This window comes from Triplophysa rosa, linkage group LG4, assembly GCF_024868665.1.
Source record: "Triplophysa rosa linkage group LG4, Trosa_1v2, whole genome shotgun sequence".
Classification (NCBI taxonomy): domain Eukaryota; kingdom Metazoa; phylum Chordata; class Actinopteri; order Cypriniformes; family Nemacheilidae; genus Triplophysa; species Triplophysa rosa.
In genome coordinates, this window is record NC_079893.1 from 26,240,689 (window position 1) to 26,257,696 (window position 17,008).

At 39.2% G+C, this 17,008-nt stretch overlaps 1 protein-coding gene across 9 annotated transcripts in view; it reads right to left on the bottom strand.

Annotated features, from left to right (window-relative positions):
• Positions 1–16,674, bottom strand: part of LOC130552716 (nuclear factor 1 X-type-like) — a 73,418-nt gene extending 56,744 nt beyond the window's left edge. Inside the window, exons 1-2 of one of the 9 annotated variants that reach the window (XM_057331217.1) lie at positions 15,340–16,674; positions 10,864–10,947 (exon numbers count right to left, since the gene is read on the bottom strand). In XM_057331217.1, the coding sequence (XP_057187200.1) occupies positions 10,864–10,947; positions 15,340–15,342 (87 nt within the window). In that variant the 5' untranslated portion in view covers positions 15,343–16,674. Of the gene's footprint in view, positions 1–8,610; positions 8,770–10,863; positions 10,948–15,339 lie in introns of those variants that run through there. The other 8 variants (XM_057331216.1, XM_057331221.1, XM_057331211.1 and 5 more) reach the window with 8 other exon arrangements.
• Positions 16,675–17,008: the final 334 nt, after the last annotated feature.

Below are 17,008 nucleotides of genomic sequence, written 5' to 3' on the forward strand. Positions count from 1 at the left end.
AATGAGAAACTGTGCATAGAAGGCTGCCAGGTGGTTACAATCCCAGTCAAAATTCAAAAGGTCCTACCTCCACGTCTATGATGTTCTGGTGCCGATATGAATCAAGCCCTCTAAATAAACGCTGGGATATTTTCAAACCAGCATTGGGTCAAAAAGGGATGTACCCAGCCTTTAGGTTAAATTAACCCAGCAAAAGGTTTATATTCAACTCAAATATGAGTTAAAACAGCCCAGCGTTTTGGGTTGAAACAACCCAGCATACACAGTAAAAAAACTGAAATTTTCTGGCAGTTAGGGCGACTGAAATAAACTTGTAAATTTGCGGTCTTTTTCTGTAATTTTACACAGTCATTTTTTTGACCGTATTTGAAAAAACAGTGATTAAGAAACCTGCAACCACTGTAACCGTAACCATAATACGTGGACAATCTGTAAAAAAAATATAAAAGAAAATTCAGTAAAGTTACTTTTTTTTACAGTGTAGGTTAATTTACAACCCAGCGGTTGGGTTTGTCTCTTTTTGACCCAAAGCTAGGTTGAAAATAACCCACGATTTTTTATAGGATTTTCAGAGATTTTCAGAGAGATTTGTAAGAGTCCAACAGGCAAAAATCTTTTAGTCAAATGATTTGAACCAACATTCATGATCATAAAACAAACAGTTTAGAATGAATTATGTACCATGATTTAATACTTAGGATCAGGGATTTTCTTAAATCTCTAATCTTAAATACATATTAGTTAAATTAGCAAATAATTAGCAAATAATTTATTTATAGGATTAGATCAAATAAATAATTATAAAATAAATAAACAAGAAGATAACGTTTGCTAATTAAATATTAAAATAATAATTTAGCATAATCAATCATATTTTCCAGAAAAAAACTGTAAAATCAACACTGTAAAAATGGCAAAGTTACATGCGTGTGTTTAAAAGCGCTAATGTCTTTCATTTGAGGTCAGGGGAGAGTGCAGTTGCGTATGTTCTTGCATTCCACAAACATGATGCTTAGATTAAAGCAAAGGGTGTGTGGATATTACACATCTGCCATGGTTTACTGTAATGCGTGTTGACTTTAAAAACTAATCTGAGATTGACCACAGCTGGCCATAATTATCTGCCATTACGGGCAATTTCAATGATAACCATCATAAATAATGCTCCGTTAAGATTAGAAATCGCAATCAATTAATCCCTAACAGACCTGAGCCAGATTACGCAGGATCACAGGATGCACCTCAATCAAATAACATGTGGTCACTGCATACGCCATATTTCTCGGCCTGAGGTTGTGTTGACTGAGTCAGGCTAGTGTTGACATGATTACAATGATACGTTTAATATTAATGCCGCCTCTGTATAAATCTTTTGAAAGTTCATTTCTCAATGGGCCTGTGTTTAAGACTAGGATGATCGGGACTTTAAATCATGACATCATCACAAACCTAAATGGACCAAAAAGAACAAATGGACACAAAGCTATAAAATCTTCAAAGTCAAAATCAATGGGAAAAGCTGTCTGTATGATGCACTATGATTGCTATGCAGAGCAAATCTGTCATTTATGAGATACCTTAATAGACAGCTGCCGAGGCTGTAAACAGCAAGGCAACTAACTATGTTTTGGAACAGTGCAAATGCAAAATGATGAGTTCAAGACCTGAATAAAGTGAATATTTGCATATTAATTTGTTAATTGATGAACTGATAGACCGTTATCAATTTACAATCGAGAAATACAATCTTCATAGCCTGCATTTGCAAATAATGGGTCCTGAAGTTCGTGTGTACATTCAAGCCAGGCGCTCTGGTGGAATGTTTGAGTAAATGACAGAAAAGACTAATTGCTCTTTTTCCCCTCGAGATCGCCGTGCTCACAAGCTATGGTTCAGCGTTCATAGCAAAGTAATGCAAAATTCTGCACGTGTTTGGGATGATTTGCGTTATTCTGCATACTTCCTAAAAACCAAGCACAACAATGTATATTCTTCCTTCTATTCTCCTTTCTATTTCCCTCAAGACTAGTATGTCTTCCTCTGTGGGGAAACAAAATATTTAAAAATATTTTGATTTCATATTAAAGTGTCCCCTGCTGATGGTTCAGTGGCAGCACACGGCCCTGCTGAATGAGTCACGATTCAATCCAAAGGTCAAACATCCATATGCAGGGCAATGGCCAACTCCACAAGCCATGCAGACAAGCTTTCAAATTCATGCAGCTGTATTTATTTCAACAATAAAAATAAGCTATTAAACTTCTACAGGAACCTGCATAACTTGCAGCTCTACCTAAAATACAACAACGGTGTTAACTCGAAATGACTGTAAGCTTTCTAATACCACTCTTCTCAAACGCAGAGAGAGCAGGACAGAAATAATCGACCTTGAGTGTCTTAGGCCATCTGTACAGCAGGCCTCTTCAGCTACTGTGCTACTATAAACACTATAAACAACTCTGTATTTATCATCAACACAGAGAGCCACAGGCTCATCAAACACACTCGCACACGCAGTCATTGGAAAGCCCTTTATAAAACCGCCTTGTAACTCTAGGACTTTTCTCTCTCTCATTTCATGCTCAGTTGAGGTTCTAAAGACTCATACTGTGACACACCAACACATCAGAGAACAGAACTATGGAACAGAACAAAAACAGATCAATTGCACCAGAACAGAAAAAGAACAGAGCAGAGCAGGTTAGAATACAATAACCGTAAATGCACAGAGCAGATGGCAAAAGAAGAAATTAGAAAAGAATACTATAAAATAACCCAAACCAAACAGAGATTAGAATAAAATAGAAAAGAATACTATAAAATAACCCAAACCATACAGAGAATAGAATAGAATAGAAAAGAATAGAATAGAAAAAGAACCTAAACAAACTGAGCAAAACTTACATCTGAAGAGCACATAATCAAATAAACAAATGCAAGTAAAACAGACCAGACCAGACCAGACCAGTGACCTTTTTATGAAAGTTAGTTATTTCTGGCCAATGAAAGACACCCAAGTTTAGTCAATTACAACAGCACTGGGCCAGCCTGTCAATTATATACAAATGAGCAGAGGAAACAAATTCAAGAGTTTGTTTGCCTCGAAAGGAGTCATTGTTACACACCTGTGCTAAGAAAAGAGACGATAACACGTTGAGGAACGTGTTTGAATTTGAATTATGCATGCATACTCCATGTGTGTGTGTATCCACCTCTGCTAGAGTGCAAGCTGAAAGATAACACGGAGGAGTAGCAGAGATGCAGAAATGAAGAGAGCAAGTCAGAGATTAACAGAGAATCCGAAAGAGAAACTGCTGCCCGAAACATACACAGACACCTGGTTTCTGTGCATGTTTGATGTGAGCACTCTGTGCCTGGTCGAATTATATTATACCTCTCTACACAAGATGTATATCCACTATAACAGCTATACCGACACATTTGTACTTTTTTAAACCTGAGGTTTCATCGCAGCACTTGAGGTGCACCATCGACTGCCAGTTAAAACACAGCACATGTATTTTCTTCTTTGGTAAGCCAAGAATGTAAATATAAATATAATTTAACTCTGCATGGCCTTTCTTTTCTGCGCTTTGCTGTTACCACACCAAACACCATACAGCCAGCAGTACTGAACCTCGGTTAAAACTCATGTTGGCTTGAGTTGGAATGCACTGTCTCGCCTTTTCAGGATGATTCATGGACCATGGTGTCTGAGACGTGCAGCCTAGGGAAACACAAACTATTATCAGTCTATTTATTGGCTCCGGTTTACTCCATCTACCACCTCAAACAGGAAAATATGAAAATTTTACCAAAATGTTACTCTTATGACATTTCATCCTCTTGCATTCTTCTGCATTGTTCCTCTTCTACAAGTTTGTTTTTCAGTTTTATATTATATATACAGCAGTAGAAATTTTTGTTGGGACCACCACAAATTTATTTTTAGTTTTCTAAATTTACTATTTTAAGGTATGCGTTTAAGTTAAATTATATTTTTTGTTTCATTCTGTAAACTATTGAAAATACTGTTTTCTATTTGCATAAAATTGAAATGGGACACACTGGTAAAAAACAAAGAGTTGTAATGGTTTTAAATCTTGAATACTGCAAAGAAAACAAGTTCATATTCATGTTTACACAACACCATACTAATGTAGTTTAGAATTAGTTCAAAAATGAGTATTTGGAATAAGCCTGGCTTTTCACATTTTCATGCATGTTTGCATGCTCTCAGTCTTTCACATCGCTGTTGGGAGGCTTTATGTCATTCCTGAGATTTGATTTAGTTAAAATTCAACAGATACTGTACTGGAATTGCCACGATATATCTAGAAATACTGATTAAATGAACATTTGGAATGATTTTTTTATCTTTTCCATGGGTGTATCAGAAAAGTATATACAGTATAAGAAATTCTCCTCAACTAATCAACTGATCCGCTGTGGCTTGATCAAGATTCATTCATTTGTTTCCGTCTAGTAACAACTAGGTGAATCGTGAGCGTGCTTTGACAGCAGCTTCGAGCAAGTGTTTACAGTCAAGAAAATGGGGTTTCATTGAGAACGACGTTTTATGTAAGATAGACTTTGTTAGAAGTAAGAGTTAAGAGTAAGACTTCTTTCTTTAAAGAATTAACCTATGAGGATGATTGGTTTGCCCCAAGGCAACTGCCCCGGTCCCAACCTGTTCTCCTGTGCTTTCTGAAAGTATTATATTCAGCATTTGCCACACACTTTCTCCCAGTTTTGTCTGTATGCAGCCCACTGCCGCACAACCTCCCTGATTTCACAATTTTCCCTCCTGGGCTGAGCAAGATAACTGGAGCAAAGAGCAGTTGTTGTTGATTAATCTGTCTTCCTCTCATCGCAGTCTATTCTGTCCAGGAGAGCCAAACAAAGGTCTGACACCAAATGCAAAAATGATCATCTGTTTAGTTAAATTCAATTTGTTTAACAGTGCATACTACACAGTCCAGTTAATGAAAGCAAATGACTGATCAAACAAAGAGAAAAAGACAGAAAGGTCATAGTTTGTTTACTCAACAGTCAGTGAAAGTGAGAGCGGGACAGGGAATTACTCCGATAAAGTGAAATAGAAAACACTCATTACTCAACTCAATATTATAATAACTTGAAATTGGTGTTAGAATGTCATTGTTAACAAAACACCCTTTCATGTTGCATTCAGTATAGGGATCCATTCAAAATGCATTTCTTTCTGCACTTGTGGCAGTATTCAAAATTAATGATATCTTAATGTTAACCACTTGTGCCCAAATTATGTGTGAGCCTCCTACTAAGGCCCTAGGACTCCCTAAACGACATTTTGCACGGTGGCACATTTGGCGACCCGTTCTTAACTTCCATTACGCAGGAAGCTGGAGACTTCCCACCTGTTCCGTACTGCTCCAGAAACCCTTTTATCAACGTTAATAATTCATTAGTTATTGTTTACATTTGTTGCCGCTCTGTATGGATGCTCGTTCATTTATCAATAATTAACCGTAATTAAATAAGAACGACGACAAAAGCACATCTCCGGACAGTGTGGGTTCTCGCCATTGGGTGCGCAGATGCACGCCCGATTATCCCCGTTTCACGTCGCATCCTCAGGCTCCCTCCCTCCCTCCCTCCCTCACTCTCTCTCTCTCTTCCCGTGTCTTCATCTTCTCTCAAGACACATAAAACGTCCCATAAACCGCTAAACCTGACCCAAGTTTTTATTCCACGTAATCGTGGCATGCCGCAAGATGCATCCAGCCTGCAATTGGAATAACATCTAAATCCACAAGAGACAAAAGAGGGATTCAGTTTAACACGCGCACTACGTGGCGGCTTCAGATCTTTTAATCGCTTCGATCAAAATCACAGGCACGTTAATGCCAACGCGAGGTGAAGAGTTTAAATCAGTAAATCAGTATAAAGGTTTAGGCTTTGACACATAAAACGGATGTAATGATGCTAAGTTTGCTTTTTGCAAATATGAGCTCCAGACTGCGCAAGGTGTGTTTAGCACTGTAACTAAAGAATTAAAACAAATAGATTTACGTCCGCAAAACATTAGGCGACACAACATCACTATTACATATTAAACTGTTATCAAACCCTTGGACATCCAATCGCACGTACGAAGGGGTTAATAAAGTGTAAATCTTTAATCGTAAATCAAAAATGAAAAACAAGGTAAAACTTTTAGGTTTTATAATATAAAGGTTTTTTTTATAAATATGTTTTATTTAAGCTTGGTTTTGATGTATAGAAGATGCCACTTATTTATTTCTTTATTTCTTTACCTATTTTACAGTTTAGCCATTAGCAAATTATAGTTTACTGTTCTCTGTAAATTTGATCCCTACCAAAGGCCCGTTTCCCGTTTGTTTTATATTCAATGTTATAGGTGAGATTAGCCTCAGTGAAAAGCAAAGATCGAAATATTAAAATTTAAAATGTCGGATGTAATACACACATTGTTTACAACAAAATGTTAATGACTAAAAAAATATGTCTAAATAATTAAATGCCAAAGCTGGTAAATGCACTGCTGAATTATACGGCTGTGACGTTAACCAGTGCGCTTACTAGGCCGTTAACAGCCTCGGGCTGTGGAAGCAGCGCTCGTTCACGCAATCCTTCGCGCAAATATGGAACATAAACTGCAATCACACATTTACTTTCGTAAATATAAAAAAAATACACACACTTTTAGTGAGAATTTTTTTTAGTTGTAAAACTGTTAGGGCTATATAGCCTAGTCTACAGGCTTCAATGGGCCTTTAGAGATATGCTTTAACTTAAAAAAAAAGGGACGCAGTCTGACATTTGTGTTGACATTTCTAATTACCAAGACTCAGTTTATTTGCTACAAAAACAAAAGCCAAACCATGTAAAAAGACAAGGAAAATGATTTATTTTAGACACACCAGAAGACGTCTTGGATACACCTACAGTTTCGTGACCCAGTCTGCCGTGTGGGAAACAGAGAAAGACGCATTTTCAGCCAAGAAACTGCAGCCAACACCAAAACTCCGAAGAAATAGAAGAAAAACATTCATTATAAGAAACGAGATAAAATAACAATGTAAGTAGAAGTTTATGTGGGCCTACAGGACATCAGCAATTGAAAATTAAATTAGGCTACTTATGCCTGACCCCAAGGGAATATTTTTCAAGACCTGTCGATTGTCTGCCACAGGAATATTTAAGAGCCAGAAAGAGCGACTGCCACAAAACCGGGCCAAACGAACGAGATTTCAGCCGCACTTCCTCTCCTTCAAGCAACAAACATCTTTGCGCATATAGGGCGCATGGCAAGCATTTTATATTTTCATAATTATTAATTACATCATTATTAATTTAAAGTTCACACGTCTTTTAAGAAAACATGATACTTTAAAAGTAATGCTGGTAGACAACATCAGGAAAAAGGCTTCAATAGGCCGGTACGGACAACTGACTTTATATTTAAAAGAGGACGGAATCTAACAATTATATCACATTGAACACTGCTTAAAAATAATTTATAAGTGCCATATTTTTACGCAGCAAACAAATGAAAATAAATAAAGCCGTCAATGTTTTAGTCATGGCCTAAGAAAGTTTAATACACTATTTTGTTATTGTAAAGGTTTGACCTTCTGCCAAGAAAGAGCTGTAATAATATTTTGTAATGGCTGGTGACCATAAATGAAGTCAATGGCCACGTTTGGCATTCGATTTCTTAAGTGGCTCGGATTGAACTTTGCCCTATAGTGCCTTTTTTGAAGTAGGCCTAATTTAAATGTAACACTAAACATGCAAATAAGGCCGCTTCACTGAGTTTTTAATGTTACTCTTAACAAGACGATTATGAAAAATATGAATTATTTTGGTAGACTAAAAAACTGCTAACAGGGTTTTTAACAGCAACAGGTTGAACATGTATTTAGCATATGGGAACTTCATGCACACATGTCATTTATGCAGTCATGACATTAAATAAACATGTTAGGCTATATTAAGATGAATATAAAGTTACCGAGGCAAACACCTTTGTACACTTCTCCGTTCATTTATCTGTAATATGTCGATATGCCCAGGCACTAAACATTCTGTAAAATGGGTGTTTTGTTAACTACGACGGATCTACCTGCCATGTGAGATGTCTACCTAGATGTCTCTGAACGCGTTCGGGCGCATGAGAAATCGTCCACGGGAGCAGCCGGGCACACCGTCGGAGTCATTTTCTATAGCACATTTTGACGCGAGCGCGAAGACATTTCTATCGTTGTAGTTTTACAGCCCGACACTGTAAATACGACTAGGCTTGTTCTGCTTGACGCTCTCCCTCTCCAGTTCTTTATATAAAAATGATTTGGGAGAAGCGCCATTTTCTCTTCGAACCCATGTGCAACGAAACGCAAGAGAACAGAAATTCTGCAACAGTACCGCGCGTTGCCGGGCAGCTGCAAATAAATGCACGGGTGAAAATAACGTCGGAAAAGCGAGGGAAGTAATTTCCCTTTTTAAAAATGCAGTTCCTGAGCAACAACACAGACGCAGCAAGTGTTGTAAAAAGCAGCGCACGGGGACGCAAACGCAACAGAGAAATGAAATGAAAGCATTTACCTGTGTCAGGCAGTACGGAGAGTACATAGTTATCTCAGAAGCGGGAAATGATTCGCGTTTCGAAATTGTGTGGAAGTTCGCCGCGCTGCTGCATCGCAATTGATCGCCGTCCCCCCTCGCGCCTACACCGCGCCGCTAACCCCGCCTCAATGGCAGAAAGTGAAAGCTCAAACTTTAGGAAGAAAAACTTTTCTCTCCTTCTCTCTCCCTCTCTGCCCTTTATCAAATGAAAAGGTTAATAAGCTGTTTTCTCTCGCGCTGAAAGTCCGCCTGCTATTCATCTGCTGAGGAAAAGAGAATAGGCTACATCACATTAAAATATGGGGATTTAAAGTGGACTGCATTTAAAAGTTACAGAAAACAGTGGCATTGCCATAACAGTGCACTGCAGTTTCCAAGCACGCCGCAAAACCTTATCACTTACTGTGGGTAGTTACAATAAGCAATGGATTGATTTCATCCAGGCTGATTTCGAGGTTATTTGTATGCCAATAACAGAAATGGCAATCTCTTGTGTCAGCTTCTGACAGCCATGTCACTAAATAATACCATTTTCTGTTGTGATCACACATTGTGTAAAATCAGTGTCTGTTGGACAATGTCGTGTATGTCTCTTTTGCTTGTGCATATAACAGCCATGAGCCATCAGTCACATTGTTCTCTAAATATAAGTTCACATATCTCATTCGAGCACACTGAAATGTAATAGAAACCTTAGAAAACACAGCGCTTGGAAAATATCAGATAAACGAACAAACTTGCTTCGAATCAAACGAATCAAACAATGCAGATATATATATAGATATGAATCTGCATATGCGAGCTCACACGTTCAAGACGCAAAACCTTTATTTCCATGTAACAATCTGTACCTAACTAGTTAATAGAAAGTGAGTCATCTCTCACTTTCACTGTCTCTCTGTGACTCATCTACAGGCCCCGTTCGCGCACCACAGGATTACAGGGTGGTCTCCTAAATCCACATCTGTTTTGTGGCAAACCACAGCACCCAGGCTGCCTAGCGGCACGCTCGACCGTGCTTATCTTGCACCTTCTCCAGCCGTGAAACTCTGCCGTGCCTGTGCTGTCAACTTTAAGAGGCAGATTAGCCCTCTTTTATTAGGAATGGTTTCTCAGACTGATGAAGCCAAAACCACAAAGGAGAATACCAATTACCACACAATGTAACCCAGGACCAGGCTTAATCAACAGACCAAAAGAAGACCATCAAATTTACAGTAAGTAAATGACATGCCAACATTTACGCCAATACGAGGCAAAAATGTAAAAAAATACAATAGGGAAAACAACTAGGCCTACTTAAAAATATATACTTTTTTTAATTCTTGAGTGTGTCCAAGACAGCCGACGCCAAAAAAAGAAAGAATGGCAACGTTGAGTGCTAAGAGCAAGGTCAGAACAAAGGTACAAAGGTTGAATGGCATTACCACACTGGAGGGCACAAATCCAAAACCGCAGGCTTTGTGCTTTGCGCCCACCGAACTCACAGCCATTAATCTAGAAAATAGTACGAGGTGAATGACAAACAATTTTGCTTCCAGCGCATGCATACTTTCACACACATACACACAAATACATACATGCACGCACATGCACACACACCCAGTTCTTTGTTAAGCAGACCCACGGTCGGCTTGCGGTTCCAGCAGCGAGGGCTTCCACGAAAGCGCACATAAGAGAAACATATGCAAGCGATACAGTCCGTGTGTGTGGTTTTAACCCAACACAAACACATGCACGCACGCTTTTTACTGTTCCCTTGTGGTTGGCGGTTAAATAATTCTGATGATATTTTATGTAGATAATTCCTGCAGCTGCTCCCCCACATAAACTCAGCATTCCTTTCAACATTTACCACCATCTTACCATATGAACATACAAACACGGCATATGAGATTATAAACAGACTACGAGATTTATGAAGCAATCGTACGCGCTGTTTCCTTGAGAAAGGTTCGGATTTTCAGACTGTGAAACTGGAAAAAAACCGACTGGATTATAGATTATATCTTGGCTGTATCAGAGTTTAACAGTTTGCTTAACAGATTCCAACTCATCTTATCTGAATCTGAAGTCCAAGTCTGGCCTCACAGCACATGAATGGCATCATTCACGAGAAAGAAATCAAAGTGCAGTTCCAAATATCACAGTCAATTTATTAAACGAACAAACAAACAAACAAACAAAACGACAACAAAGGAAGAAGTAGAGAGCAAGGAGGAAGGCTCATACCCTGTAGGATTCAGGCACTAGGAAGCACTCGGAGATGCCCGGGGCTCGGTGGGGACCGTCATGCACCAGATATGATTCTGTGGCCTGTGGTCCAAAACAGAGGAGAGAACAAATTTAGCAGTCACTTAAATGCTTATCATAACAGATAAATTCATCAAAACTCTTACAAAAGGTTGTATTACGATGCGTAAAACCTGGATACCTCAGCAAATCAAATGACTTCCCAGTCAATTACACTGTACATAATACTGGTATATGATTATATGTGCAGTAATGCGCAGAAATATAAAGTTTCAATTGAATATTTTGAATAGTTGCAAACATGAATCTATTCATCCGCTATATGTAGGAGTGCTGGAGTCTATCCCAGCATATCTTGGCCGTAGACGGGGAAACACAATGAACAGGTGGTCAGTGGATTTGAACATTATACTTTTCAAATCTTTTGTAATGTACAATTTCAGGAAAAAAAACATGAAAGAAAGAAACCATTTGACCTCACCAGGTGTCTTGAACCAACTGAGATCTCATTAAACAACTCTCCACCATCTACACACACAAATAATTCTTGAATGTGCACAATAAACTTTAACCACGAATACACGTTTGCGCGCATAAATATCAACATTTATTCCACACACAGCTCATAATAAGTCCCAGGCTTTGGCAGCGGGTTGGATCAGTGGTGAATAACAAAGGCTATTCATATCCATCCAATGAAACTTTTCCCACTTTTGCCTCACTTTTATAGGGTCTTAGCTGCAGCGTGCTAAAATCTCATTGACGCAGACTACAACTGCTGATTTGCTTTATTAGTACATAAACATGCATTTTCATAATTAAAGAAAACGCATGTTAGTCAGAGATGAGTTTGCGGTTCTTATTCTTCTGGTAAAGACAGTGTATGAAGAGACGTTCTGGAAACGGTTGTGGGAAGGGATTCGAGAGGGGCTAAAGCATTCTGGGCCTGTTTACTGGGCTGTGCACCACAGTATGCAGGTGAGATCTTAAAAACACATGAAAAATCTGACTGCTGCTAAAAGAACGTTAACCACGAGCCCAAAAGTCTACCGAAGAGTTCTGGCCTTAATGCAATTAGGTTTGCCTTTTTTTGATCGAAAACACTTATACTTTGATAAAACAGATCTCCTAAACCTGGATTTCTTTAAGGATTTTAGGTATCGATTACACAAGTGCTTCCTTTTGTTTAGTTTTAGGGTACTGATTACTTGGGTTCCATCCATTCCGCAAAGTGAAAATGGAAAAACTCATTCAATTTCACGTACTTTAATTTATTTTATCCTCAACTTGACAGCCTAAAACAAACCCATAAAACCAGCCAGACAACAACGTCAGGACACTCGGCGACATGTCCACAGATGGAGAACTGAAGCCTGAAGGAATTCTGTGAATTTCACCATTACCCTTATTTAGAGAGGAGGAACCTTCACTCCCGTTCCCGTCCTCCAAAAGTTCCCATTTTTCATCAGCAAGCTATTAATTATATATGGGCTGTATGCATATGGAACATAAGCAGGGCCCATATGGCCGGCCCTCAGCCTGAATCTCAGGCCTCTACTTAATTAACATTTTAGAGGCGAAGCTCAGAGAAAAGAGGGACGTTTCAAAGCAGCTCTGGGAGCCTCTGACCTAATTGGAGTCAATGGAGATGTATGTAAATGTGTTAATTACGACAAGTTTCCTCGCTCTCACTGATAAATAGCATCCTTTGTTTGAAATGTTTAATTGGTGGGAATGACGGGTTGAAACGAGGGGGTTCCTCCATATATCCTTATGTGGGAGAGAGCAAGAGAGTAGGGTGTATATATGGTTTGGAGCATATGGCAATATGGTTGTGGTTTAGTGGAATGCTTAAGTGGTGAAATTCCTGAAATCTCAAGTCTCGCTCGCAAACACACTTTTGTGGTCGGAAGTTTCAAGGTGAAGTGTGTAATTTCCGCGTCACGTAGAAATATCAAAATACGGATCGCTTCCTGTCTTACGTTATTCAGGCAAAACAGGCACTTCTTGCCCAAACTCTTTTCAAACGCTTTTAACGTTGAATATTTTAACATAAACATTGCAGTTCAGTTTGGTGATGCTACATTTATTAAGACCCGAATGTTCTGTGTGGCTGCCAGTGCATTGCAATGTGGTTACTTCATAATGGTTGTCAGAAAGTTGCTTTGTGGTTGTTGGGGTGTTCTGGACAAAGTGAAAAAGATCTTGGGCTGTAGGCTATACAAAAAAACAGTTTCTATTTATTCTCAATGTACTCTCGTTGATGTCTAGGAGAAATAATAGAGATTTTAAAGGAGACTCTAAAGATTATAACTTATTTAGCACTAGCAAAAACTATTCAGTAAACAAAATGACTATTTCTTTAGTTCATAGAAAAGGTAGCTAATAATTCACTACGTATATACCTCCTCCTAACTTTTTACAGAATATTCCCTCTTAAAAGCACACACACCTGGCTTTCCTCCACACATTTAAAAACCATCTGGCCCGAGAACAATCAGCGCAGGTCCCACTGATTTTTCCCTTTTTTTCCATTTTCTTTGTCTTTCCATCCAAACGACACATCAATTACTATTAGCACCATTGTGTTTTATCATTATGATTTACTAGATGGCAATTCGGCGCCAAATCACTCGACATATAAACCTGTCTTCTATGGCAACAGTATCAAAAAGAGAAGAAAAAAAGAGTAAAGGAGGAATGAGAGAACAAGTGCTATATAAAATGATGAAACGTCCGTTCTCTATGCGTCTGCCAGTAGCACCTCGGGGAGAACTGTTGGAAAAATGTGATTTTTCACACCAGCATCTCAGAGGCACTAGCACTAGCAGAAGGAGAAAGAGAGAGAGGGATCGAGAGAAACTCTGGATGGAATGAGAGGCAGCTAATTATTAAAACTCTGTTTAGAGTTTTGACACGAGTTTACTGGCTCGTACCAAACCTTTTTGCGTTGAGCACCTTTGATCTCTGCTCATCTTCTGTGGATGAGTCCTCCAGGTGTATCTATACATGCACTTTTTTACCGCAAGTTTGTGTTGATGTGTACATGCACACACGAGCATGAATGCATGTTCCTATGTGCAGGTGCACGCTGGTTTTGTAGTTTTAACAAGGCTTGTGTAGGTGGCCTTCCATTATGGCATCTCATGTGCCAGCGCAGATGCCACAAACACAAAACGTCCTCCCATGAGAAGTTTACACCCAGAAACAAGTTCATGCAGTCATCCACCAATCACTGCAGGGCACGGCATCCATGGCAACCCTGGCATTCTGACAACCAGTCAATCTAGAAAAGACACTTCTGGAATTCACAGCCTGCATTTAGTCTAAGTCTGCAAGTTTGTCGAATGGGACATAGAGCAGGTTTGCAACACGCATTTTGTCCCATTTCTGTGGCGAGCAAACGAATCCTCATTTAACCTAGTTGAGACTGTTAATCTAATGTGACTGCTTGACCTTGTTCACCGAGAATAGCTTTGCATGTCTTTTATTGGGTAGATCTCACAGGTGCGCTTGGCTGAAGAGGATCATCATCGCTTTGAAAAGATTTGTCATGATGAAAAAATGCTTGCTGCGGGCAAATGTGGCGTTTCATATTCAGATCCAACCCCTCAGCCTGCAAAGGCCTGTCAATCTCACGTCTGAAGTCTGGTTTAAGAAACAAAACTCTCCATCTAAACAAAACCCAATGTGCATGCAGTCCAAATATTTATGCAGACATAACTATTGACGCATATAAACCTTAAACTCATAACAATTGGAAATAAAGCCGTGCTGCTGATCACTCATCTGTTAGCATTCTATTAAACCAAAGCCTATGCAAGTGCTTTTGAAATAAAAAAAATAACAAAATAAAAAAGACTTCCTCTGTATGTCCTCACATTATATAAAAGTGTCAATTTTTTTTTAATCTATAGTCTTCCAAGTGGAACGGTTTCATTGTGTTTCTTTTGGATGTTTGTAGAGATTTTGCTTTTTGACTACAACTTAAATAATACAACTGCCTAAAATTACATTTAACAAGCAAAACAAAAATAGCACACAACTCAAAAATAACCCAGGAGGTTAAAATGAACTCAAGTTTAATTTCTTGTCAGACACTTTCTAATAGACTAAATTGGATGATGGCTGTATTATATAGTCTTTATATTATAATATAATATATTTGAAATCCTATTAATTAGGCCTACACTACACTGATAGGTCAAATATAATCAATAAAATCTAGATATTTTATTTTACTGTACTTTACCAGCAGCTACACAGTTATTATAAAACATATTAATTCCAAATATCATAAAAAGCAATAAAATTGTAAATTGATTTTTATCTGCATGAGTTTAGAGTAATTGTTTAATTTGCGCTTTTTGTTTTCTAAATAGTTCTTTGGCATTTGAAATCTGTTGGCTAAGATTTATGCAAACAGTGGGAAAGATATTGAATGGTAGCACGTACCATTGTAGTTCAGGGGAATTTGCCAGCTCTCCTCAAAGACCCATTTTTCTTTAAAACCCTCGGCGTCCAAAAAAGAAGAGAGGGAGCGGGTGCACCAGTCGGTTTCTTCGCAGATACCGGAAGCGAAAAAAGAACTCAACAAGTAGGGCTGTTTCCCAGAGTTTGTAAAAGTAAACCTTACTGCGCCGCTGAACGGAACCACTGAAGGATTATCCGGCTGACGCTCGTATAAATTGAATAGTTCGGTATAAACACCTAAACTAGAATATATTCTCCAGCTGTCGTCGGCCTCTGCACGGGGAAGACTCGCTAAAACAACCGGGGAAGCGACGAGCGCGCTTAAAATTCTGCAGCCGCGTGCACGAAACGAAGACAGTGCCGAGCGTGACAGTGAGTGATTTCTTTCGTCTTTATGTCCTCAAGTCAATTCCTGCTTGTCCCGGGCCACTGCATAACCCTCTTTACATCCCGCAGTTGTCCGACTCAAGCTCGTAGCTCCATTACGGGACCCCCGTCGGTCTCGTAACACACCTCCTCGGTGTCAGACAGATGAAAGCGAGAGGCGTCCTCAAATACCGCCGCAGTCACTCACCGACACTGCTAGTGCACATTGCGAGAGTCTAATCCGTAGACGCACCACAGGGACCTGCCAAAAGGATCTCGCCTGTTGGCGAAAGCTCACTGAAGCTGCATTCTAGCACACGAGAGAGTAAAATGTCCAGTCCGCTATTTTTGTCTTCTAACTGCGAGTAAATATCGGTCGTCGCCTCAGTCGACCCGGGGTAACGGGTCGGGGAGGCGTCGAGCTGGTAAATTATTGATCAATGTAGCAACTGGCAGAGTGCGGCGCTCCGCGGCCGGCCGGCGTGGCAGCTGCAGCTTTGGGGCATTAGTGGAGCTCTGGGAAAATTATGGACGACGCGGATTACTCGACGCACACGGCTGTAAGAGGGATAGACAGAAGATTATAAGAAAACACGAGCAGGACAGCGCGTAAAGCGCAAGGCAGAGAAATGTCAGGAGGTGCACCGATAACAGAAAATGCTTTGGCGTGTTGTTGCACACTGTGTAAAACTTTTGTAAAAACTTTTATAAAAAGCCATGTTTTGAATTGAAAGAGGCAGTCGATAGGCGGTGCCACGAGGCATGGTCGCGTTTCGCCGGTATCCCGCTGTGTGCCGGTGTCTCGTGCCATGCTTAAGATTCTGTTACTTCCGAAACTGCAGAAAGAAGCAGCAGCCCATCAATAATGAAAGAAAATGCTGTGAAATTCTATAGCTTTGTCAGAACTTTACAACAGGTGCAGCATCAGATGATTTTAATAAAGTGGGATTTTTTGCATAATTTTATGAAGGAGGCGAAATGTAAAAATGTCCTTTTAGGATTTAAAGTGTCCTTAATTTACCCTTTTACTTTGCTTTACATTCGAGATAAAAATTGTGATTAAGTTATAATGGTTTAAACAAAAATATTAACAATATTTAGAACATTTTGTTATCAGTTCATTCAGAGCAGTAGATTTTCACAATAATTCTCAGGCTGGTCTTTTTTAAGAAGACTTTAACAAAATGAGCAGTATTCTGGATACCTTCAAAATTCTAATAACCAGAGAGCAAATGTTGTATTGTGCATATGGCAGAAATATAACCCAATATGACCCAAGTATGAA